This window comes from Erinaceus europaeus, chromosome 5, assembly GCF_950295315.1.
Source record: "Erinaceus europaeus chromosome 5, mEriEur2.1, whole genome shotgun sequence".
NCBI lineage: Eukaryota > Metazoa > Chordata > Mammalia > Eulipotyphla > Erinaceidae > Erinaceus > Erinaceus europaeus.
The window spans coordinates 85,596,739-85,623,549 of NC_080166.1; the positions used below are offsets into that span (position 1 = coordinate 85,596,739).

Sequence of the window (26,811 nt, forward strand, 5' to 3'; positions counted from 1 at the left end):
CTTACTTCACCTCTCTGGACCTCAGATGCTTCCTCTGTGAAATAGGAATCACAAGCCTGCTATAATAATGCCAAGATCTGTACAGTGCTTAGGCTAGTACTCAGCATTTACTAATCACCCAATACAATCACACTTATTTTTCACTTTATTTTTACTTACTTTTATTTTACTTGACCCTCATCATTATCTACACAAAGGCAAATGACAGCCACACAGTAGAGATCTGAGAAACTAAAGAAATTCTTTTACCAATAAAAATGCTGCCAGCTTTCCTTCATCACACAGACAGGAGATACATTCTCTGGATTGACAGGAAGAATAAGACAAAGGTATTATAAGCTAAACACATTACCTGACATGATAAGTGTCACAGACTGGGAGGAGTGAATACCATTCTAGGGGCCGAGTGATAGTGCGTGAAGGAAAGGGTGGGGGAGAAGGAAGAAAGGAAGCAGGGAAGGAAAAGAAATACCATTCTAACTTAAACATGATGGGAGGACAGAGGGCAAAGCAGAGGTGGCAGCTGTAGGGGAGAGAATGCCATTCGGACAACAACGCAGATGGCGGGGAAGGGGCAGGGGCAGGCCTGTGTGTGGCAGCACAATGATCACACGTAATAACATTTCGCTGCCTGAGGCTCTGAGGTCCCAGCTTCTCTCTTCACCACCAACATAAGCTAGAGTGAGCAGTGCTCTGATAAATACACCAAAAACAATGCAGAGGACCTTGGGTTGTCAGCAACAAAAAGAGACCATCCTCGTAGCCATTTCCTCAAATGTCAAGACACAAAGGCTGGGGACATGGGGTTGGTGCACAGGAACCATCTCATGCGATGTGGCCTGTGGAAGGGAATACATGTCCACTTGCTCCTGTTGCCTCCACAACTCTTATTCCACAGCAGAGACCCGAGAGGTCGTGTGTCTAATAAAAGGAAGGATGAAGGAGGGTGTGTCAGAAGAAAGATACAGAACAGCCCCTGAAGGGGGTACTTCCAGACAGGAATGACTTTTCTCACAGAGTGGATAGTCTGGCAGTAAGAAGCGATTGGTCTTGTAGGCTCCTCTGTCACCACCAGTCGTTTTATCAGAAACTTGGGGTCTTTCCTTTCCTCTTGGGTGCTGGCTTTTACTTTTAAATATGTTTGCCACCCCAAGAATTTATTTTCTTATTATAGGGCTTGACTTTATTATCATTTTTTTTCCTTTTCTTGCTTTATCATCTTACTGGGGAGTTAATGGATTATAGTACAGTTGATGACACACAAAAACGATTTCTCATCTCCCTGTGACAGGTGTCTGCTAAACACTCTCACCCCAATTTAGGTTCCTAGTCATCATCATCTGCCAGCACCCTAGAGGCCCCACTCTATCCCTCTCCCTAAGCTCCCTGCCCAGAGTCCTCTGCTTTGCTGCAATACACCAAACCCAGTCCAAGTTTTACTTTGTGTTTTCCCTTCTCTCCTACTTGAGTTCCACCTTTAAGTGATGAACCAACGAGATGACATCAAATTGAAAAACATCTGTACAGCAAAAGGAACCACCACCAAAACAGAGACTCCTTACAGAAAGATCTTTGTATGCCATACATCAGGGGGAAAAAAAGTCTATTAACCAAAATAAACAAAGAACACACTAAACTCAGCAACAACAGCAAAAAGCAAATGGTCCCATCCAGAAAGGGGAAGAGGATACAGGCAGAATCTTCACCAAAGAAGAGATCCAAAAGGCCAACAGACATATAAAAATAAGCTCAAAGTCACTGATGATGAGAGAAATGCAAATAAAGACAGCAATGAGATAGCACGTTACACCCGTGAGAATGTCATACATGAGAAAGGATAGAAACAAGTGGTGGTGGGTGGGGGTTGGGGGAATAACCCTTGTACACTGCTAGGGGAATGCAGACCTCATTTCATTATCAACATGGGCACTGCAAGCTCAGCTGGAGCCTGGACAAGAGGCTTGAACCAGGGGTCGCCAAGCTTTCTCTTTTGCCTTTGCAGGCAGCTGGTCTCTGCTGAAATTACTCAGCCCTGCCTTGGTAGGATAAGCAGTCCCAGACAAGGCAGACATGATGGAGCACTGCTGTGTTCCAATCACTGGAACTATGGACATTGAAATCTTGTATTACTCCCATATACTAAAAGTGGGTTCTTCTTTTGATTTTTTTTTTCAACCATGTAGACATGTCCAAAACCACTCTGAGCTCAGAGGTGACAGAAAAGTAGATGGTGAGGATCAGGAGGTAGCACACCAGGGAAGCACACATAGTACATACAAAACACAAGGACTTGCACAAAGATCCCGGTTTGAACCAAGGCTTCCTACCTTTAGGGGGGCCGCTTTATAAGTGGTGAAGTAGGTCTGCAGGTGCCTTTAGCTTCCCCATCTCACTCAATTTCTCTCTATCCTATGCAATAAAAAAATTAAAAAATATCCATAGGAGCAGTGGATTCATAGTGCAGGCACTAAGCCTCAGCAATAAACCTGGAGGCAAAAAGAAAAATGGATGGTGGGCCTGATTGGGGACCCAAATCCATAATTTCCCATCCTCTGTCTTTTAAAAAATATTTTACCATTTATTTACAATGACAGAGAGATGAAAGCACTACTCAGCTATGGCTTATAGTAGCGCTGAGGATTGAACCTGGAACTTCAGAGCAATAGGCACGAAAGCCTTTTGCATAACCATCATGCTGTCTCCCCTTATTCTTTTTACATTCATCCATGATCTGTATCTAGGCAAAAAATTATGACAAAGTTGGTGCTCTAATAGTTTTCTCCAAGGGAGTAACGAATACCAGATCCATGAATAGCAGTATCACAGTCAAGAGTAGACGGAATTTTCTACATGAACTGGGACTTATATAAAGTCCAGCACATGGCTGGAATATAGCATTTTAGTCATTTCTCCTTCCTCGGAAAGTATTTTGGTGAGACAGCTAGTTTTCAGTCAACGTGGGATTGATTACCTCCTGTTGCTACTCTTTAAAGGAACTCTGGAGAGTCCTGAAATCATGAATTAGAACTCTATTTAACTTTTATAAATATTCCACCTTTCTTCCTGGGCTTCCAATGGTGAGGAAAATGCAAACAGAACCCCAGCACAGAAAAGGAAAAAATGTTCTGTTTTGGCCCAACCTCATTAAACATTCTTCCATTGCAAGGGAGGAGGGGAGACAACAATTCTGCAGCAAGCCAAAAATAAATAAATAAATAAATAAATAAATAAACCAGTCACCCTCTTTCTACATTCAATTACTAAGGCAATTTCCTTTATAGCCTACTTACAGGAATACCTCTTAGCATGTTGTCAAGAGCGTCACAACTTGTTTACTCAAAAGGTTATGTGCGAATGAGAGCTTTTTGATATTAATCAAGTAATTTGCTGGCATGGCCCGGAAAGGGAAAATGTGAGCATGCTCCTAAAAAATGAAACAACCCATTAATCAAGTTCTCACTCTCTTGAAGACAATTATGAGGAGAAAAGGGCAAACAGACCCTGCAGAGAAGAAACCCTTAGACTGATGGGACGCTTAATGTGCTTGGGCACCGACCGGCGTCTACACAGAAAGTGATGCGCTAACTCCAATCACAGCTTTCAAACGACATATACTCTCTGTTGAAAGACTCAAAGGCTGCCGTTTATTATGGATTTTAAAAAATAATCCCACCGAGTGCACTAAATTCAGCAAAGTTCTTGCATTCGGGGTGCTGTCTTGTTCGTCCCCGGTTATCTCAAGTTAAAAGGTGGGACAGGGCATGGGTGTTGAATACCTGTCCCGTTTGTATTTGTCCTCATTGATATTTTCTTTAGTCCCCTAGCCAGTGCATTCTTCATGAAGTTTCAGACGGAAGCTCCATCAATCGAGATTAAACTCTGCGGCAGAAGACATTTAAAAATATTTGTACAGATGGACCCGAGCGGGATAAGGCCACCAGATAAGGGAGGTGGAGAGGGGCGGAAACAAGCCCAAGAAGCAAACCGCACCCGCCAAACACCAGCCTGGCCTCCGAGGTCCCAAGGCGGCACAATGGCTCCCCAGTACAGAGCAGCGACCGGAGTTCGAGTCCCTGGTCCTCACCTGCCGGGCAAAGTTCACGAGCACTGAAGCAGGGCTGCAGGTCTCTCTCTCTCTTTCTCTCTCTCTCTCCCGCTCCTTTCTCAATTTCACTGTCTCAGTCCAATAATAAATAATAAAAACATTTTTTTTTAAGTATTAAAACAGAAACAGACAGGAAGACTCTCATGCCTGCGGCTCTGGGCCCCAGGTTCAAGCCCCAGCACCGCCATCTGCCAGCGCTGAGCAGGACTCAGAACAAACCAACAACAACAACAAAAACAAAAAAAAAAATAAACTACTGCAGAGGGGTGAAAAATTCCTTCACACTTTGTCCATTTCATGTGTCAACATTGGGAATATTCAAATGAGAAAACAGGACAGTGCAAGCCACAGAGAGACGCCACCAGCCACTCACCCGTGAGACCCGGAGCCCCTTCTCCATGGGGCCCACCAACCACCGGCTATTGATATCCAGGCCCCGCCTTCCCTTCCTTTCTAAGCCACGCCCACGTGTGTGTGTGTGTGTGTGTGTGTGTGTGTGTGTGTGTGTGTGTGTGTGTGTGTTTTGCACAGGTTTTTTTTTTTAATAAAAAGGAAGCATTGACTAAACCATAGGATAAGTGGGGTACAACTCCACACAATTCCCACCACTAGAACTCCATATCTCATATCCATACCTCCCCTGATAACTTTACTATTCTTTTTTATTTTTTTGTATTTATTTATTCCTTTTGTTGCCCTTGTTGTTTTATTGTCGTAGTTATTGTTGTTATTGATGTCGTTGTTGGATAAGACAGAAAGAAATCGAGAGAGGGGAAGAGAAAAGATAGACACCTACAGACCTGCTTCACCACTTGTGAAGTGACTCCCCTGCAGGTGGGGAGCCAGGGGCTCCAACAGGGATCCTTATGCCAGTCCTTGCACTTTGCACTTAGCGCTTAAACTGCTGCGCTACAGGGGGCCTCCCCAGCTTTCTTATTATTTAACCCTCTGGGAGTATGACCCAAGGTCATTGTGGAATGCAGAAGGTGGAAGCTCTGGCTTCTGTAATTGCTTCCCCACTGAACATGGGCATTGACTGGACGATCCATACTCCCAGCCTGTCTCTCTCTTTCCCTAGTAGGGTGGGGCTCTGGGGAAGCTGAGTTCCAGGACATATTGGTGGGGCTGACTGTCCAGGGAAGTCTGGTTGGCATCATGCTGGCATCTGTAACCTGGTGTCTGAAAAGAGAGTTAACACACAAAGCCAAACAAATTGTTGAACAATTATAGACTGAAAGGCTGGAATAGTGCAGATGAAGAGTTGGGGGTGGGGAGCTCCTTTCCTCCATTTTGTATATTTTAGTTATATTCCAAAGGGCCTGTGGCTATACTAATTTTTTTTTCTTTTTCTTTTTTCCCCTGAGCCTGAAATCTGATATGGAGATGGATCCAAGTTATTGTCTGGGGAAATGATGTCATTGCTGGAAAAGGACCAGAAAGCTGGATCAGGAAAGAGAGTAGCTCTCTGATATGGGAAAGGGGTATAAATATTGTTAACTATAACCCCATCAATTTGATGTTATTTGGGGCCCATATTCAGCTTAGGAATCTATGTGACCTCTGCATCCCTATAGATCTGAGCTCATATTCTGTGGTCATGAGTAGGAACATTCCAAGCTGCCCCAATATGAACACATCTTCCTCAGGTGTAGCCTAGACTGTGTTATACATCTTCCCTTTGGATGATGGAAAATTCTCTACCGTTGTTGATCCAAGTTGAGGGCCTATTTTGTTGTCTCTGATAGAGATGACCAACAACAGTGGAGAGAGGGATTTATTTGAGGTCTAGGTCCATCAAGTCTGTTTTGGAATCTCAGGACTCCCTGATTAGGGTCCCAGCTGATGGGGTGGCCTGATAGTGACTAAAGAGTCATCATTAAAGTATGCCAGTCTCTTGCCCTTATTCAGCTTTTGCAGTCCTTGCTTTGATGAGGTTAGCTTTGGAGTGAGTGAGAGAACTATAATAGGAAAGGTGAGGAGGGTATCTAAGTAAGTGGACGCAATTTCATTATGAACTTTACACTGACTCACTACAGACTACTGTGAATTTTTGCTTTCAGGTATATATTTTGCCATAATTTATGGATACAGGTGAACATATGCTCTATCTCATGGGACCTGGTCTACAGCTAGGTTTTGGGACTGCTAGGAAGTGAACTTCCTGGCATGGAATTAGAGAATACTATGAAAGGAAAGGTCTCACCTGAGTAATGAGGCTGAAAGGTTGATATTCCATGACTGATGTCTCTGGACACTATCTGAAGTGAAGCATGCTGAGGTGGTACTCATTGTGTTGATTAGGTTGGGATCGGCGATGCAATATCATTTGGTATGAATTGAGAGAAGCATGCAAAAAAGTGAGCCCCACCTTAGAGTTTCCAGAACTGGGGGAAATATAGGTTCTATAGAGGAAGTGGGAGGTTCCTGTTGTCTTAGGGTTAAGAAGACAATAGATAGTTATTAATATAATCACATTATTTGTCAATTGGGTTAACTATGAAAAATCCCTTTGTTAGGATTTGCTGTATCATAGACAACATCACCATAGTTTATGTCCTTTGACATTATTTGTATATAGCTGTGCCACCAGCTGATTCTGTTCTCCCTGGTCTAGGCTTTTAAGAGAATCAACATAACAAAGACTCAGCCTATGTATTAAAATGATTCAGTCTGTGTTTTAAAAAGTTTGAGACATACAATCAATTTTTCCCCTCTCATATTAATTACATAGTGATTTATATGACCACAAATTAATAGGAGTGTACATAGACACCATTCCCACCACCAAAAGACTACGTCCCATCCCATCCCCCCACCACTACCACCCCGGCAAGTCTAACATCCACCCTCACCCCAGGGTTTTTACTTTGGTGCCCTACTCCAGATTCAGTCAAATCCTGCTTTTAGTTTCCCTTTCTGTTCTTCTTTCTCAACTTCTGTTTATGAGTGGTATCATCCCATACTCATCTTTATCTTTCTGACTTAGCTCACTTAACATAATTCCTTCTAGCTCCATCCAAGATTGGTCAGAGAAGGTGGGTTCATTGTTCTTAATAGCTACATAGTATTCCATTGTGTATATATACCACAGCTTTCTCAGCCACTCATCTTACCTCTAGGTAAGGGAAACAAAGGGGCTGGATTTCCTCAGGTCTTCTCCAAGTTCTCCTCCCACTCTATGTGACAGAGCCAAAAACAAAAAGTTCCTAGACAGAGAGGTTCCAGACCCTTTTCTTCCCTAACACGAGGATGGGCACAATGAAAAAATAAGGGAAAAAAAGCAAGTGTTAGGATATGGAGAGACTGGGGTTGCCACGTAACTGCTGGGGGAAATGTCAAATGGAGCAGCTGCCTTGAAAAACACTTTGTTCAGTAAGACAACAAGAAAACTATTCTGTGACCCAACAATTCATCCTTGTTATTATCTTCCCCCCAAAATTGAACACTTAGGTTCACACAAAGACTTGCAGACAAAGCACTGGTGCCAACATGAAAGTAGCTTGATAGAAAAATATAGCCTCATGAAATTTCAGTCTTGAAGAAGTTCTTAAATATAAAAAATAAAATAACATATAATAAAGATATAATAAGGTGACTACCATCTTCATCCCCTTCCAATATATCTTTATAAGAACATGGATCCCTGAAAAAAAAAATGTGTCTCTTAAATAAAGAAGAGCTGTCAGAGTCACCTTTAAGGGAGACACCTGTCTTGTACTAGAACAGGAGCTGTGTGCCGACTGTCATCAGAGACCAGGCAGAAGAGGAGGTGAGGGGACAGTGACTCGGGGCAACAAGCAAGTCTTTCTGGTTGGAACAACAGTTGCATCAGACATGCTCGTCTTAGTCATCAGAGTTTATAGTTTTATCAAAACTAAACACAAGTTTACTCACCTGGTTGAGCACATATGTTATAATGTTCAAGGACCTGGTTCCAGCCCCCAGTCCTCACCTGCAGGGGGAAGCTTTACAAGTGGAGAAGCAGTACTGCAGGTGTCTCTCTTTCTCTCTCCCTAACTCCCTCTACACTGTCATTTCTGGTTGTCTTTATCCAATAAATAAAAAAGATTTTTTAAAATGTAAAAAATTATTTTTGGGAAACTCTAGTTTCCTACACATTATTCACATTAAAAAAAAAAAAGTATGCGCTCTGTGTGCAGTCACACAGGTGAAATTATCTCTGAGAAGGCTACCAAATTAAAAACTCTGCTGTAGGGGCCAAGTGATGGTGTACCTGGTAAAGCTCACATATTACAACCCAAAAGAACCTGGGTTCAAGCGCCTGGTCCACAACTGCAGGGGGAAAGCTTCAGGGGTGGTTAAGCAGGGCTGAAGGTGTCTCTCAACCTCTGTCCCTCTATATATCTCCCTCCCTTCTCAATTTCTCTCTGTCTTTATCTAATAAATAAATACACACAAAGTTAAAAAAATAAAACTCTGCTGTAGGCAAACCACTAGACACCCTGCTTTCCAGATAGCTGGGAAGATCAGGAGGTCTTTGATAAGAAAGAAACAGAATGGCACAGAGGAGGCAGAGAATCAAGGTCTCAAGAGTGAATGAATGGACTTTACAATAGTTGGGGTAACTTGCCACAAAACATTCCATATAAGATGAGGTGAGCTAGGGTCTGCCCCACTCTCTGAAGGTAAGTTGGGTCGTCTTACCCTGCCACGTAAGGAAGACTGGTCCTGAAATGAGTGCAGCCTAGAATGTCCCCAGTTGTGACCATGAACTGTGAGCTCAAACTGATACAGACTCAGAGGTGACAACAGGCTTCTGTGCTAAATATGAATATATATGGGTCTTGGGTCAGATCAATGGGGTAAATAGTTAATTATCCTTATGTACTTTCATCAGCTTTGGAAGGAATTCTCTCCCCTAATCCAGCTTTCTAGCCCTATTCTCAACTATGATACCAACTTCCCAGACAAAATTTAGTTCACCGGCAAGTTAGCTATCAAGCTCAAGCAAAAATTAATAAAATCATGGACCTCTTGGAACATACCTAAAATAGACTTCCTCACTTCTTCCCACCCTAAGATACCTAATTTCATCTGTTCTATTCCTACTTTTTGGTTCCTGTTTATTAAACATTTTTCCTGCCTTATGTCATATTGCCTTCCAGACATCGAGTTGCAAATGCTATCATGATTCCACCATGACCTCCATGGGCAGACAACCAGTCTACCTCACCAGTCTCACCAATGTGCCCCAGAACCTCACCTTCCCAGAACCCTACTCTATTACAGAAAGATGGAAACAGGCTAGGGGTATGGATCAACCTGCCAATGCCCATGTCCAGTGGAGAAGCAATTACAAAAGCCAGAATACTCACCATCTGCACCCCATAAAGAATTTTGGTCCATACTCCCAGATGGGGAAAAATGATAGGGGAAGATGAACAGAGGGTTCTGAATTCTAATTCTTTTTCAAAAAAACTTTTTAATTATCGTTTATTTATTTGTTGGATAGAAACAGTCAAAAATCAAGAGGAAAGGGGAGGTAAATAGATAGATAGAGAGGTACCTGCAGCCGTGCTTCACCATTCACAAAGCTTTCTCCCTGCAGGTGGGGACTGGGGGCTCAAATCCAGGTCCTTGCACATTGAAACATGTGTGCTCAACCAGATGCTCCACCACTTGGCCCCTCTGAATTTCAAGCCCATCAGGGCCTGGAGTGAGAAGAGGAAAAAAGGGAGGACATTCAGAAATAGTTATAGGTATATCTGTGACTTAGAAAGGAAGAGAAGGCAGGATCATAGGGGGAAAATGGATATATATATATATATATATATATATATATATATATATGTATATATATATATATATATATATATGTATATGGAGAGAGAGAGAGAGAGAAAGAAAGAGTTATGGAAACAATAGTCGATACACATCTGTGACCTTGGGAGAACTACTGCAGTTTCCAGTGGAGGAAATGGGGACACAGAACTCTGGTAGTGGGAATGGTGTGGAATTATACTCATGTTATCCCACAATTTTGTAAATAAATATTTAAATCACTAGTAAAAATTAAATAAAAAAATATGGAGTGACAAACCATATTGAGTAGCAAGTAAGAACTTGAAGAGGCACAAAGCTTTGGAAAGAATCAATTAATACCAAACACACATTAGCAACACAGCTAACAAGGCAGTTAGACAAATGTCAAGTTATTGTTATTTTACAAGTGCTATAAAATTTTACCTCATAAGACTCAATCAAACAAGCACACATTGTTAAAGACCTAGTTAAAATGTATCACTTCAAGAAAGGTGTGATCTGATAAATTAGAAAGGAGATAATGCAATAAATGAACTTAGTCATTAATGAATGAAATAAAAATTGAATCTACCCCAAATTCATAATAATATATATATATATATATAATTTTAGGAGTATATTTTACCCAGAATTTTAAATTAGCTTACCCATAGAATTTTTTTCCTTTTTTACTGGGGGAATGATGACTTACAGTACAGTTGTTGACATGTAGGCACAATTTCTCATTCACATGTTCTCACTCCCTACTTAGGTCCTTTCCCTCTGTCATGCATCAGGAGTTCAATGATCTCTTAACTTTCTCCCATCCCACCTCTTCCCTTCATGGAGATCTTCACTTTGGTGCAATGCACCACACCTACTCCAAGTTTCACCCTATGTTCTCCCTTTCTTCCCTTGTTTCTAAGTCCTCCCTATAAGTAAAATTATTTAGTATTCATCTTTCTCCTTTTGGCTTATCTCACTTAACATGATTCTTTTGAGATCCATCCAAAATGAAGCAAAAGAGATAACTTCATCATTTTGACAGCTGAGTAGTATGTTGTGTGTGTGTTTGTGTCATGTTTTGTTGTTGTTTGTTTTTGTTAAGTCTGTGGAATCATACAGTTGGAGGATCCTGTCATCCTCCTGCAACTCTACCATTGTGTAGGCTGAAGAGGTCTCCATCTTTGAGTAAATGTAATTCAGATAGAAACACTCCTCTACGACATTTGATCCCAAACTCCTTCTACCTCCTTCCATACTAGGGACACAGGGAGGAGCAGGACATCCCTAGTCTACTGCATCCACACCCATCAACACCTGCTCAAGTTTTATAGAAAAGGTACAGAATTAAGAGAGATAAATATCTGTTTTCATCCTAAATACAACCTTATCAGTATGAGTTTCTGACCTTTAGAGCTTGGGTTTGAGGATACCAATGTTTCTCATGTCTATTTTGTCAAACTGTTTTCAAGAGACAACTATAAAATAAGAAGTCTTTGAAAGCTGTAGTTTTCAGAAAATATAAAGGCAACAGAAGTTCCTTGAGAATGAAATCATAAGACATATAAAACCGTTCATTCAGATTTAAATCTATGGGGAGGGTTTCACTGCCCTGAAATTCCGAGAAGGAAGCTGAATGTAGTTTCAGTGCAGAGACACAGAATGCTACTGAATGAAGTCAAAGATGGTGGAAGAAGGGATTGGTCCCCTCACTTGTAGGCAACACTTAGAAACCTGAGTTGCACTCTACATTAAGAGAATGTGTATGATGTGATCATTTGGTTGATGTCTCCAAGCTGAAGTACACTTAAAATAAAGTGGTCCTTAACTCCATTTCCTTAACTTCATTTTGAGTGGCACACTTCTTAACAAAACCTCGAAACCTAGATATAGACCAGGGCCCATGAGATAGGGCATATGTACATGTATCCATAAATTATGGGAAAATATATACCTTAAAGAAAAGTGCACAATAATTTGCAGAGAGTCAAAAAATGAAGCAAGAAAATAGAAAGACCTAAAAAGATACCTTAAAGTACTTAATGAAACAGTTTCTACTTAGTTTTTTTCTTAATAATTGTTTCGATTTATTTGTCTGTGATTGGTCCATTTAGGTTTTATAGTTCTTCCTGGTTCAGTTTTGGAAAGGTATATGTTTCTAAGAATTCTTCTATTTCTTCCAGATTCTCTAGCTTGGTGGTGTATAGTTCTTCATAAATGTTTTCACATTTATGAAGAACTATCAGCCAGACTGATGCTCTGGTTCTCTCTCCCTCTATCATCTCTCTCCCTCTATCATTAATAATTATGTGTGTGTGTGTTCATGTGTGTGTGTGTTTTAGAGTTTGGGGACCTGGCAAGAGGGGTACCTGGTTGAGTGCAGATGTCACCATATACAGGTACAAGCCTGGTCCCTCATACAGGTGGAAAGTTTCATGAATACTGAAGCAGTAATGCAGGTATCTCTCATTCTCCTTGTCTTCCCCTTCCTTCAATTTCCCTTTGTCTCTGTCAAATAAATAAATACAATTAATAAAAAATAAAGCATTTATAAAAAAATTAGGCAATATACCACATATCTGTTTCAACTACAATTTCAGTAGGAATACTGAATTCATGTCCTGGCTTGTACCTTCTTTAGGACAAAAAGATTTCCCTATACTGACTCGAATGTACTGAGCCCACATTGCTGAGAAGAGTTGTATTTTGTTGGACCAGAATTAGAGATTCAGAGTCTCATAAACATAGCTATTTTTTTAAAAAAACAAAACAACCAGTAAAGCAGAGAACTGGCCCTACTCAGGATAATTCCAAACACTTTTCCACAGTTCATTAATAAAGTAAAAGCAAATAAAAACTGTCATTCCAAACACTTTTCCACAGTTCATTAATAAAGTAAAAGCAAATAAAAACTGTCATTCTTTCTGAACACCCAAATTACATGCAACCCTTTTTATTACTGTTACTAAAAACAAATATTTATTACTATTAACTACATTTAGCCACAGCATGTCTTGGTTTGATGCTTCATCTCTATTTTTTTAATTTAACTATTGAATAGAGATTGAAACTGAGATGGAAGGGAGAAGAGAGAAAGAGAGACATCTGCAGCACTATTCTACCACCTGTGAAGTTTCCCCCTGCAGGTAGGGACTAGCTCTGTTTTTTTCTTTTTTTTTATAATTCAAATTCAGTTAAAATCCAAGAAAGCGCAAGTGTTGAAACAGAAGGTTTAAAGGACACGTATACAACATCTTTGTTATCAATGCTTTATTGTTGAAAACAAAATTGAAATTCTCTGGCACATAAAACAATCATTTCTACAAAAGGAAAGCCTACAAATCTTGATAATTTATACAAATAACCGTTTCTCAAAAAATAAAATTTAATTTAGTAAACTTGTCTTGTGCTCTCTATATTTTTTTAGCACTGTCTGCAATAATCCACCATAAATCCCTGAGCGGAGACATTTTTTTTTTTAACCATGTTCTAAAGCCCCTCCCAGCCCTCCCACCAAGGTGGTCAGTTACTAAGCCCAGTCCTGTAGTGAAAGGTGTCAGGGACAGTTAGTGACTCAAGATCCATGCATTTTTATGATGTAGGTCCAATCTTTAATACTACTTGAGAACTGGGTCAACAGGAAGTGCCTCTACTGTGCAGTCAGTGAATCTATTAAGAATCAAGTGTATGAAAGAAAGAACCTTAACAATACAAAGACATATAAAGTGTCAAAACTAAGAAGTCATCATAGGTCAACACCTAGTTAAATAAATAAAAATGTTAGACTTGAACTCATATCTATATTCCTTATATTAAATTCCCTATTATTCATCATCATTATTACTATCGTTTTCAAATTGCCAATGCAGGAGAAGATGTAAAACATACTTCAAACCATGCTTGGGGTTTGACACAGGTTTGCTGTTATTAGCTGTTACACAGCATTTTGAAGAAAACACAGTGATCTCATTCTAATTAAACTCTGGCCCCCCTCAGTGAAATGTTTACAAAATGATAAACATCCTAGGAAGATCGCTCTCATTACTACACAACAAATCTCCCTATTACATTTACCCTTCTTACAAAAATGATATTAGTGCCATAAGAACACTACTTTCAGTTGTTTACCTCACTATGATCAGATCTGCTCACAACAGAGATGATGAAGAAGCCTATTCTATGATGCAGTGGTGTGCCTGGCTTCTTTTTAATGGTGATGCTGAACACAGACACAGAGTGCAGTTGCAGTGAACTGGCTTAATGAATCAAATTATGTTTTTTTTCTATTTTGCTACGGTAGAATAATAAATAAATAAATATGTAGGGCATGAAATAACTACTTTCTTTAACTACTTTCTCTAGAGAGAAGTTAGTAATGAACTATGGTTTTACAAAGTTAACTTTTAGTAGCAAAGCTTGACTCAGAGTCAAAAAAAAAAAATCCAAGAAATGGTTCTTGCTCCTTCATATACAGTCTGTGACTTGTGAAATGACCATTAAAGTGGTTATCAATAAGTTACAAAAGGAAGTACCAAGTGTACTAGTGAAAAATCATTTTCAACTGTGAAAAGCACTTGGCAGAAGACACAGAAACACACAGGCTAATGCTTTACACTTCCTCTAGCTAAAAATAAGTCATTTTTATGTCATTTGGAAAGAGCAAAATACTACCAACAAAGATCTCCTTAAAACTTAACAGTACTGTTGTTCAAGTACTTAATAGAATTGGTAATCATCATTATATGCCCCTTTAGAACACTTGATTTTTTTTTTTAAACTAATGACATCTGTAAAGCACAAGGCACCTTGCCTCTTGCCTAAGAGCTGCTGGTTATTGAAACTAAAATGCTTACAAGGTTCCTTATAATAGCACTGCATTTACCAGGAATGGTCATTTTAAAGAGCAATTTCAGAAAGCTTAAGGGACAATACAATAAATTCTTCTAGGTCAGTTTGGGGAAAATCTTGGTGACAGTAAAATAAAAAAATACAAAAATATATAAAAGACACCTATTTGATATGTACATGGCTCTACTCTCCATGTCTTTTTCAAATGCGAAAAGCAAATGAGTTTCCAAAGAGTAAAAGAATGTGACACTCAAATCATAAAATGTTACATGTACTTGCTAAGTAGCAAAGAATCAAACAGATCCTGACACAGATAGTTTGAAAAAAAAAAGTTTGTTTGTTTGTTTGTTTTTACAGTTTAGAAATCAATGTAGTAAGCCCTCCCAAAGAGAAAAGACACCAGGGGCCAGCGAGCCAACCCCAGTTAACACTTGACCTTAATAGTTTACCCTGGCTGAATCTGAATGGATACTCTGACTTCCTCTCACAGTGTTTAAGGAACAATAGTTTCTAATTGAGCTTTTCAAAACTGAGCGAACACGTAACTGAGATTCCTGCCCCACCCACTTATAAAAATGCCAAAAGATCCTGTTTTAAGTGCTCTGGTTTACAGTTCTAAGGGTAAGGAGGGTAACAATTATATCTGTTTAAGAGGTTTCCAATGTTCCCCCACACTTTTTGTTTTTGGTGTTAAAGGCTGTGCCAACAGCAAAGTGGAGACTTCTAGAAGTGACAGTGATCTCGGTGACCTCTGCAAATCCTACTAGGTCTGGTATTCAGCAGGGCTGGGAAGCCATATTCTTTAGTAAAGAAGCCAGCTTTGAAACATGGAGGAAGATGAAGCAGTGCCCTCCTGTGTCAAGTCTTCGAGGTCTTTAAGCCTTGCTTCTCCATGATGTTCCACAGTTTGCGCAGATTGGACTGAGTGATGACATCATCTGGCTTTAGCTGCAAAGCCCTCAGGTAGTTGGCCTCAGCCTTCTGGAGACGGCCGTTGAGATGCAGAATGGCTCCCAGATTCATCAGAGCAGCCGGGTACTGGAACCAGAGAAAAGGAGGAGAATGATTAAGAGGCCATGGCAAGCTTTTCTTCATGGAAGACCAAAAAAATTCCTCTTCATCCATTTATGCAAATGACTCCCTTATGTCTGCAGACATTTTTATGGAAGCAATTTGGCCATTCATACAAACAGACTAAGATAACTAGAAAGGAAAAACAAAAGGTTTTCAAACAGCTGCTGAGTACTTTTGTGGTTTAAAAGAGCAGGCTGGCAGCTAGAGACCATTTTCTTCTTTAATAAAAAAGCATAGGCTACATGCGAAGACCCAGTAACTTAAGTTAGACACCCACAGCTCTTTTGAGAACAAAATGGAAAATGATACAATTTCAGATGGAAAGAACTGAACTTTTTTTTTTTCCAACTGTGTGCCAGGTAATAAAACATTCAGTGGGAAAAGTTGATAAATCTATGTCTAGCGACTCTCTGTTTCCTCTTTAGCAATACTTTCATGCATATATAATAAGTAAGATTTCTTATAAAGCTTAATGATGTTCTAAGGATAAAAACCCTGAAAAAATTTCAGAAGAACCACGAAAGTCCTTTCCAACTCTACCCCTAGCTGTTTAGCAAGACAAAGTCCTAACTTTAAGTCAAACCACTTTAAAACTTCTAATGTTGAATGTTTACTAGAAATGCAGCAAAGTAAAAACACAGCAACACAAATAGAAGATGGTATAGGAAACAAAAAGCCTCTGTATGGCTTGATATTATTTGTAAAAATGTAATTAAAGTAATTCTTAATTTTTTTCCTGTAAGGTATGATCATTGTAATGCACTTATCATGTGCAAAGCAGTAGTTTGGAAGTCTGAATTTTGTCATGCTAGTTTAACATAAGGGTTTTTATCCCCTAATTCTCTGACATTAGCTAACAACAACAAAAATCCTTCCCCAAGGAAAATATTTTGCTTACTATATACAAAAAGGACTGTTTTGCTCTTGTCTTGGCCCTTAGAACTTTCTGGCTAACAGAGAGCAACTAATATTTTGGCAGTTATGCAAATACATATTTTTTAAATTAGCTAAAAATACAAGTATTTATGCTGAGATTATGCTTTTATGTTCACAGATGGTGTCAGCTATTAATTGTCCTCATGACTGTGATACAGGCTAAAATAATTGCTTTTACGATTTGGTCTTTTTTAAAAAGAATTTATTAATTTATTAATGAGAAAGAGAGAGAGAGAGAGAGAGAAAGAACCAGATATCACTCTGGTACATGTGCTGCCAGGGATCGAACTCGAGACCTCATGGTTGAGAATCCAATGGTTTATCCACTGTACCACCTCCTGGACCACATTTTTACCACATTTTAGTGCATGAATGTTTGGTTGAAATCGTGTGACTCCACTCTTTACTGTAAGTTATATCTGAACAGAAAAAAAAAAAAATGTGGGAGGAAGCTGAATAGCTCACAATAAACTACCTGGGGGAGAGATGATTGGATATGGATTTTAAGAAAACTGAAAAAGGAGAAGAAAAAGGAGAAGGAGGAGAAGAAAAAGGGGAAGAGGAGGAAGAAAGGAAGAAGAAAGATATCTGGATTTGAGTTTAGTGACCTTGGTGAGATCCCCTAGCAAATCATATCCCTACCTCTTTCATTAAAAAAAAAAAAAACTGAAATAGCATAAATAGCTTTGCATGTTGTAAGATAAAATGGAAAATAAACAAATGTAGCACATAGTATAGATACTAAGTATCAAGTTTATTTTTCTTATCTTTTTTGCTTGAGGTCTAGTGCATGATGTTTGTGATTTTAATTGCTGTACAGACTATATTTTTTTCTTTTTCCTGTTTTATTTTTTATTAGTGATTTCATTTTGATTTGCAAGACAGTAAGGGGTATTTAAGTATAATAGTGGTGTACTTCCATACAGTTTCCACCACCAGAGTTCTATGTCCCATCTCCTCCACTGGAAACTTCCCTATTGTTTATCCTTCTGGGAGTATGGACCAAAGTTCTTTTGGGGGAGCTGAAGGTCAGAATATACTTTTATTTCAATGGCTATATAATATGCCTTTGGATAAATACCAACAGTCTCAAGAGTCCACAACTACTGGGCATTATTGTTTCAACTTTTCTATATCCTCTTTCTTGTCTAAAAATAAGGTTGCAAATAGAAGCTATTCTTGACAGTCTAAAACTATTTGGTCAGGATGACTCCATACTTATCAAGAAAAATACAGATGGTCAGTTTCTAAGTTTAAGCACCAATCTAAATAAAATAGCTCTAAATTACATGTGCAACAGATAACTGCATGTTGGAAACCTAAAATAACACCACCTACTCTGTCCTCCTAAAAGAACTTTGTTATCATATCACCCATTATTATCTTGAGCTCCCTGACGTCTGGACACATTTCTGAGTTATGTCCTCTCACAGAACTTTAGCACAAGTATCAATAAACAGCCAGTACACTGATGGTGAAGTGTGTTCACAGCCTGAATTATGGGAGATGTCAAGCAGATAAAATGTCCAGATTCACTGCGATCCTGAGTGGGAAGAGAGGAAATGGGGAGGGTCAACCACTGTCAAAGACTATCCTTTACTAGCGAGAAATAGCAGAGGTCCAGAGAGCAGCAGAAAGAAACCAGATGGCTCTGTGGGATGGCCTTTAGTTCCTGAATCACTTTATTACCCAAGTGTCTCTATCTAACCGTAACTGCAGCACCAGAGGATTATTATAAACACTCAGAGCTTAAAGTTTCACTGTTGAGTTTCTAGTCCCCTCTCCTGCTCCGGAGATAACGTGCCCTTGACAAGCTGGGTGAGAGCTGAAGACTCGAGCTTCTTCAAATGAGATATAATAGAACTTGCTTAAAAGGGCTGTTGTTGAGATTATCTGAGAAAACACAGCCTTTTTCTTTGATTATTTGTTTTCTCCCCTGCCTTTTTCTCATCTCAAAAAAACCAGCCATGTCCAGTGGTGAAACAATTATAGAAGCCAGACCTTTTGCATCCGTAAAAAATTCTGATTCATATTCCCAGAGGGATAAAGAATATGGAAGCTTCCGGGGGGTGGTGGTGGTAGAGCAGCAGGTTAAAGGTTAAGTGCACATGGTGCAAAGCACAAGGACTGGAATAAGGATCCTGGTTCAAGCCCCAGGCTCCTCACCTGCAGGCGGGTTGCTTCCCAAGTGGTGAAGCAGGTCTGCAGGTGTCTTTCTCTCCCCACCTCTGTTTTCCCCACCTCTCTTGATTTCTCTCTGCCCTATCCAACAACAATAATAACAACAAGGGCAAAAAAAAAAAGGGGGGGTGGGAATGGCCTCCAGAAGTAGTGGATTTATAGTGCAGGCACCAAGCCCCAGCAATAACCCTGGTGGCAAAAAAAAGAATAGGGAAGCTTTCAATGGAGGGGATGAGACATGGAACTCTGGTAGTGGGAATTTTGTGGAATTGTACCCCTGTTATCTCACAATCTTGTTAGTCATTAAATCACTAATAAAAAAATGAAAAAATGGGACCGGGTGGTAGCGCACCTGATTGAGCACACATGTGACTTTATAAGGACCCAAGTTTGAGCCCCAGTCCCCGCCTTCAGGAGGAAAGCTTTGTGAGTGGTGGAGCAATGCTGTAGGTTTCTCTCTGTCTCTCCCTCTCTATCACACACTTCCCTCTAGATTTCTGGCTGTCTCTATCCAATAATAAAATAAAGATAATAAAAAAATAAAAAAACAAGTAAAATCTTCTTTTCAGTATGTCTGAATAACCACTGAATCCAAACACTGAAGATTTGTGAGCTGGCTCTATATTTTCTTAGACTTGTAGCCTTTGTTGAAGTGGAACTTGTAAGGGATGGATATCAAAATGTGTGATGTAGACCAAGCCATAGAGGTAGACCTTAGGAGTCGGGTGGTAGTACAGCTGGTTAAGTGCAAGTGGTGCAAAGTGCAAGGACCAACATAAAGATCCCAGTTTGAGCCCCTGGCTCCCCACCTGCAGGGGAGTCGATTCACAAGCAATGAAGCAGGTCTGCAGGTGTCTATCTTTCTCTTCCCCTCTACCTTCTCCTCCTCACTCTATTTCTCTCTGTCCTAACAACAACGACATCAATAATAACTATAACAATAAAACAAGGGCAACAAAAGGGAATAAATAAATATTTAAAAAGAAAGAAAGAAAGAGGCTTTAACCTCATTAAAATGGAACTATCCAGTTCATCTGTCCTCAGACCATTTTGAAATTACTACCTGACACCGAATGATGAAAAACAAATAAACAAACAAGCAAACAATGTAGGGTTATTCAAAGCAAATACAATTAGGATGTCAAATCTACTATCAGAACTACTTATGTACTTAGAGGAAAACATTGGTAAAACAGTTTCCCACCTACACCTCAAGGACATCTTTGATGAATCAAACCCAATTGCAAGGAAGACTAAAGCAGAAACAAATCAATGGGACTACATCAAATTGAAAAGATTCTGCACAGCCAAAGAAACTATTAAACAAACAAAGAGACTCCTCACAGAATGGGAGAAGATCTTCACATGCCATACATCAGACAAGAAACTAATCACCAAAATATATAAAGAGCTCAGCAAACTTAGCACCAAAAAAGCAAATGACCCCATCCAAAAATGGGCAGAGGATATGAACAAAACATTCACCTCAGAGGAGATCCAAAAGGCTAACAAACATATGAAAAACTGCTCTAGGTCACTGATTGTCAGAGAAATGAAAATTAAGACAACACTAAGATACCACCTCAGTCCTGTAAGAATGGCATACATCAAAAAGGACAGCAGCAACAAATGCTGGAGAGGCTGTGGGGACAGAGGAACCCTTTTTCATTGCTGGTGGGAATGTAAATTGGTACAGCCTCTGTGGAGAGCAGTCTGGAAAACTCTCAGAAGGCTAGACATGGACCTTCCATATGATCCAGTAATTCCTCTCCTGGGGTTATACCCCAAGGACTCCATAACACCCAACCAAAAAGAGGTGTGTACTCCTATGTTCATAGCAGCACAATTCATAATAGCTAAAACCTGGAAGCAACCCAGGTGCCCAAAAACAGATGAGTAGCTGAGAAAGCTGTGGTATATATACGCAATGGAATACTATGCAGCTGTCAAGAACAATGAACCCACCATCTCTGACCCATCTTGGACAGAGCTAGAAGGAATTATGTTAAGTGAGCTAAGTCAGAAAGATAAAGATGAGTATGGGATGATCCCACTCATCAACAGAAGTTGAGTAAGAAGACCTGAAAGGGAAACTAAAAGCAGGACCTGACCAAATTGTAAGTAGGGCACCAAAGTAAAAACCCTGTGGTGAGGGGTAGACATGCAGCTTCCTGGGACAGTGGGGGGTGGGATTGGGTGGGAGGGATGGGTCACAGTCTTTTGGTGGTGGGAATGGTGTTTATGTACACTTCTAGCAAAATGTAGACATATAAATCACTAGTTAATTAATATGAGAGGGGGAAAATCAATTGTATGTCTCAAAGTTTTTCAAAACACAAACTGAATCTTTATAATATATAGGCTGTGTATTTGATATGTGGACTCTCTCAAAAGCCTAGACCAAGTAGATCAGAAGCAACCAATAGCACAGCTATATACAAGATACTGGGTACTGTACAGCAAACCCTAACAAAAGGACTTTTCAAAGTTAACCCAATCACCAAATAACGTGATGATTACATTAACTATCGATTGTCTTTTTGAACCCTGAGACAGCAGGAACCTCACATCTCCACTATAGAGCCCCTACTTCCCCCAGTTCTGGAACCCTTGGATAGGGCCCACTTTCCTGTATGCCTCTCCCAATCCATATCAAATAATATTGCATCCGCCGATCACAACCTAACCAAGCCAACGAATGCCACCTCAACATGCTTCACTTCAGACTGTGTCCAGAGACTTCACGTGTGGAATGACAACCCTTCAGCTTCATTACTCGGGTGAGACCTTTCCTTTCATAGTATACTCTAATTTCATCTCAGGTGGTTCACTTTCTAACAAAGTCCCAAAACCTAGATATACACCCGTTTCGTTGAGAGAGAGCATATCTTCACATGTATCCATAAACTACTGCAAAATATATACCTGAAAGCAGAAGTACACTAGAGTTTGCAGTGAGTACCTCCCTAACACTTCCTCTCCACTATTCCAAGCTTTTTGGGTCCGTGATTGCTCAACAATTTGTTTGGCTTCGTATGTTAACTCACCTTTCAGTCACCAGGTTCCAGATGCCATCAGGATGCTGGCCAGACTTCCCTGGACCGAAGACCCCACCAATGTGTCCTGGAGCTCAGCTTCCCCAGAGACCCACCCTACTAGGGAAAGAGAGAGGCAGACTGGGAGTATGGACGGACCAGTCAACGCCCATGTTCAGCGGGGAAGCAATTACATAAGCCAGACCTTCTACCTTCTGCAACCCACAATGACCCTGGGTCCATGCTCTATCCCCAGAGGGATAGAGAATGGGAAAGCTATCAGGGAAGTGGGTGGGATATGGATATTGGGTGGTGGGAATTGTGTGGAATTGTACCCCTCCTACCCTATGGTTTTGTTAATTAATCCTTTCTTAAATAAAAAAAAATTGTTAATTTATCCTTTCTTAAATAAAAAAAAAGAACTACTTATATGCTAATTCTATTGCTGTTTTGAGAATAATTTCAATTTTGAACTCATATGATATTACAAAAAGTAGAAAAATTCATATTATAAAGTTAATGTGGTTAAAAAAAAAATCTCATGGGAACTCATACATACCTAGTGAGAAAGCCAAAATCTAAATAAACCAAAAAGGTGTGCATGTAATAATATAAGTTAACAATTTTACACAGCTATAGATCTCTATATGTAGGTGTAATATTTTGGTTTGAATGTGTCTATTTTAAAAGTTTGAAAGTCATTTTTTTATTTTAAAAACTTACAAGTACTCAATATGTCATGTTTAAAGCATAGCTGTAGCATCTTATTTGAGTGAATGCACAACAATGGCATTTAGTGGTGTGTTCAAATGTGCCTTCAAGTAAATATTATTAGTGTCTTAGAGGTAACTGCTTTGAAAATGTCAACTGTTATTTTGACATATACAAGTACCTGTCAGAATCTAATGAATGAAACTATAGGAAAATGTTTTCCTTTTTTACTATTTTATTTATTTATTCAATTATTGGATAGAGACAGAGAGAAACTGAGATAGAGGGGAAGACAGACACCAGCAGCACTACTTCACTCCTGAAGCCTCACCCCCTGTACGTGAGGCTTGAACCCAGATCTTTGCACATGGTAGCATGTGCATTCAACAGAGTAGACTACCACTGGGCCGTAAGAAATATTTTTCTGGAGCTGGGCAGTAGCTCACCAGGTTAAGCGCACATAGTGCGAAGTGCAAAGAAATATTTTTCTTCCATGCTTTCTCTCTTCAAAGACCAAAGCTTTATCTTTTACACCTGTCAAGCCTGCCTCCAGAGCATCTTACTGTAACCCAAATGAACTCAACAACTCCAAGGTTCTGGAACCCTGCTTTACAAACTACAATTTTCAGAGCACTGGCATTATCAACTGGGAACATGAATGAACCTAGGGATTTCAGGTGCCACTCACTGAGTCAGAATCTGAATTGTCAAAAGGTCTGCAGGTGTTTTCATCATTGTAACTTCAGGCCTCGTCAGGCTTTTGCAGATAGAAAGAGAGGCAAAGGGAGAGGAGGAAAGATACCATAGAACCAAAGCTTCCTCCAGTGCAGTGGAGACTTGGCTCAAATCACAGTTGCATACATGACAAAGTAGGTACAGGGAGAGAGAGTCAGCTTAACAGTCATGAAAAAAGCCTTTCATGCTTTAGACTCCAAAGTCCCAGGTTCAATTTCCCACACCACGAGTCAGAGCTGAGCAGTGCTCTAATCTCTTTCTGTATCTGTCTGCCTGTCTGTCTCTCTTCCATTATAATCAAGCCAATAAAAATATATTTAAAAAACAAAGTAGGTACACTACCCATGTGAGCTATCTTGAGGCCCATGTTCACAAAAACTGTAAAGATTCTGCTGCAGAGGTAATTTCCAAAGTTTAGGTTCTATATATCACTGGGGAATTTAGGGGATTACTTTTTATAGTTATATTATGAAGTTCCTATAGAGCACACTAAGCCAAATCAAACACTTGTCTCCTTGTAAAGCTGACGCCTCATGATCAGGCAATTATTTAAGTTAGTAAATGTCCAAAGGTAATATTAATGCACAGGTGACTAAATGACAATAGATAGAAAAGGAAGGCACTAACAAGTCTTTTAAAAACTAAGCATCCTGCTTTTACACAAACACAAAGGTTTTCCTAGCTATAGAAATGAAATGCAGGAAGCCCAGTGGCTGTCTGGCAGACTCCAGACTGGTGTCACTGCTTTCTGCCAGCTTTGAGGCAGTGGTTGGGGAAGAGAAACTCAACCACAGATATTGATGACTTCCCCTGTACATATCCTTTTTTTTTAATTAAGGGCAGCTGATGAAATCCTAAGCATGTTAACAAAGGCAAGGCAGCAGTTTGCAAACCAGTAACATGGGGACTGTGACTCTACAACAAATGACGCCAACTTCTGGTCCACAGACTAGGAAAGGAGAACCAGATCTTTCTGGCTTCCTAGAAGAGCACAGATGCTTTACATCAAAGGGGCCTAATGGCAGCCATACTCAGTCTTTTTCAAGTTTCTAGGTTTGAGAGGTTAGTTTTCTATCAATGGTTTCGACTGTGCTTTTGTTATTTGGCTGGGATCTTCATCTTATTTCTCCAACGTTGGGGGTGGGGGATAAATAAAAACACAGTAAGACATGTGATTTTGGCTAAGGTAGAACAAAGACAATGTAATAGAGATCTAATTGGACTCTAATGCCCTTGAATTTTCCACAGCACCCAGCTGTGCCCATTGAGTATACTGAGAAAACAGGACTGAAAGACAGTCCATATTCCTGCCCTATGTCTATAATATATACTTGAAAAAAGATCTATGGAGGAGGAATAGTGAGACCAAATGGGATTATTATTATTATTAATTATTATTATACCAGGATTATCACTGGGACTTCTCTCTGCATGATGAATCCACCATTTTCAAAGACCATTTTCTTTCCTTTTCTCTTTTTTTCTTTTCTCTCTGTTTTATTGTTCTTTTACAATAGAGACAGAGAGAAAAGGAGAAGGGGGAAAGGCAGGGAGAGAGAGAGAGAGGCAGGGGGGGGTACCTGCAGAAGATCCCCCTCTGCAGTGGGAACCAGGGGCTTGAACCTGGGTCCTTGTACATGGTAATGTGTGTGCTCCACTGGGAGTGCCACCACCTGGCACTACCATACAGGAATTTAAAATTGTGAATTCAGTTATTTCTTGGGAACAAGGCTAAAGTGTAGGACTTTGAACAGAGGTCTTGGGTGGGGTGGGGTCTAGCCAAAGGAAAAGTGGGGTTTCATGGGAATGTCCTGATTAAGCAGGAGTTAGAAAACCACAGAGTAACTGGACTGTCTGTATCTCATTAACCCTGTGACCACTTCTGTTTTATGAAGGCAAATGAATAGGTAAGAGAAACTACAGAAGAGGAGAGAGCAGTAATGAGCCCATATTTCCAATTTTACAAATTTTTTTTTCCTCCAAAGGACTAACTACTGTTGCTGACTTCTGTCCATGCATTTTTATGTGAACAGTTGTATAGACTCAATCACTTGTATGAGAGAATGCTTGAAGTCTCTCTTACCCAGTGATTAGTCAATTAAAATAGTACCCTTTTCTGGAACCCTTTTGAGATAACCACTTTTCAGCTCTCTTCTGACTATCATTTTCTTTTCTTTATTTATTCCCTTTTGTTGCCCTTATTGTTTTATTGTTGTAGTTATTATTGTTGTTATGATTGATGTCGTCATTGTTAGATAGGACAGAGAGACATGGAAAGAGGAGAAGAAGACAAAGAGGGGGAGAGAAAGACAGACACCTGCAGACCTGCTTTACCGTGGTGGAGAGCTGGTGGCTCGAACTAAAATCCTCACGCCAGTCCTTGCACTTCGTGCCATGTGCGCTTAACCCTCTGTGCTACCGCCTGACTCCCTCTATCATTTTCATACTTGATGGGTTTGCCAAGTTTTATGTTTTATTATAAGGATTAGGTATACAAGGTCTCATGCAACACACTAAATGTCCTGTACTTACCTAACAAATGAATCTTTATAAATTCAGTTGGGGATGCCAAGTATCTCTCACTTTCATAAATATATTTATGTATTTATGAAGGAGAGAATCCGGGAGTCACTCTGACACATGTGACACCAACCACGGAAATTTGAACTTCACACATGAGAATCCAACACTTTATCTAACACACCTTCTCAGGCCACTGTCTCTCACTGCCTTATACCTAAAACCACCCTCCAATCCCACCATCCTTCCAAGAAAGCCATTATACTTAAATTAAAAATTGGGGGCATATTTTGCATTTTTTATACCCACAGCAAGTGATACACTAATGGTAATATTTTCCAACAGCCATCATGAGATGTCATCTTGCTAAATACCTACTTACACACACACACACACACACACACACACACACACACACGCACTTTTTAAATTTTAAGCAAGAGTTACATTGAATGACTACCCATTCTTTTAAGAATAGATCTACAGACTTAAATGGGAACTTTGGTCAATGTTGTTGTTCCTATTTCTAGACAGAATAAGGGACAAGGGCATTTTTTTAGGTATGGAATCATTGGATCAAAGGTCTCTTCAGCTCTGGTTGAATTTATCTTCTATATGATTGTATTAAAATGCACCAACATCAAACTGTCACAGGGGTCTCTTTATCTATATCCTTGGGCACACTTGGTATGGTCTAACTGTCTGCATTCTACAAATTGGAAGTTGTAAACTATCTTCTTAATGGGGGCCTTCTCTTTTTCCTAATTGCTAAGAATACTGGTGACATTTTCATAAATTTTTTCTTCATAATTCTCACTTCTGTGATCCACCTTTATTTTCTGTCATCAGGGTTATCACTCAGGTTCAATGGCCATGTTTTTCTTGATAGACAATCAGACA

The 26,811-nt window shown here is 39.8% G+C and overlaps 1 protein-coding gene across 3 annotated transcripts in view; it reads right to left on the reverse strand.

Annotated features, from left to right (window-relative positions):
• Positions 1–13,126: 13,126 nt before the first annotated feature.
• TMTC2 (transmembrane O-mannosyltransferase targeting cadherins 2) overlaps positions 13,127–26,811 on the reverse strand; it is a 538,840-nt gene continuing 525,155 nt past the window's right edge. For 2 of the 3 annotated variants that reach the window (XM_060191458.1, XM_060191459.1), the window contains one exon: positions 13,127–15,757. In XM_060191458.1, the coding sequence (XP_060047441.1) occupies positions 15,578–15,757 (180 nt within the window). In that variant the 3' untranslated portion in view covers positions 13,127–15,577. The remainder of the gene's footprint in view (positions 15,758–26,811) is intronic. The other variant, XM_060191460.1, reaches the window with a different exon arrangement.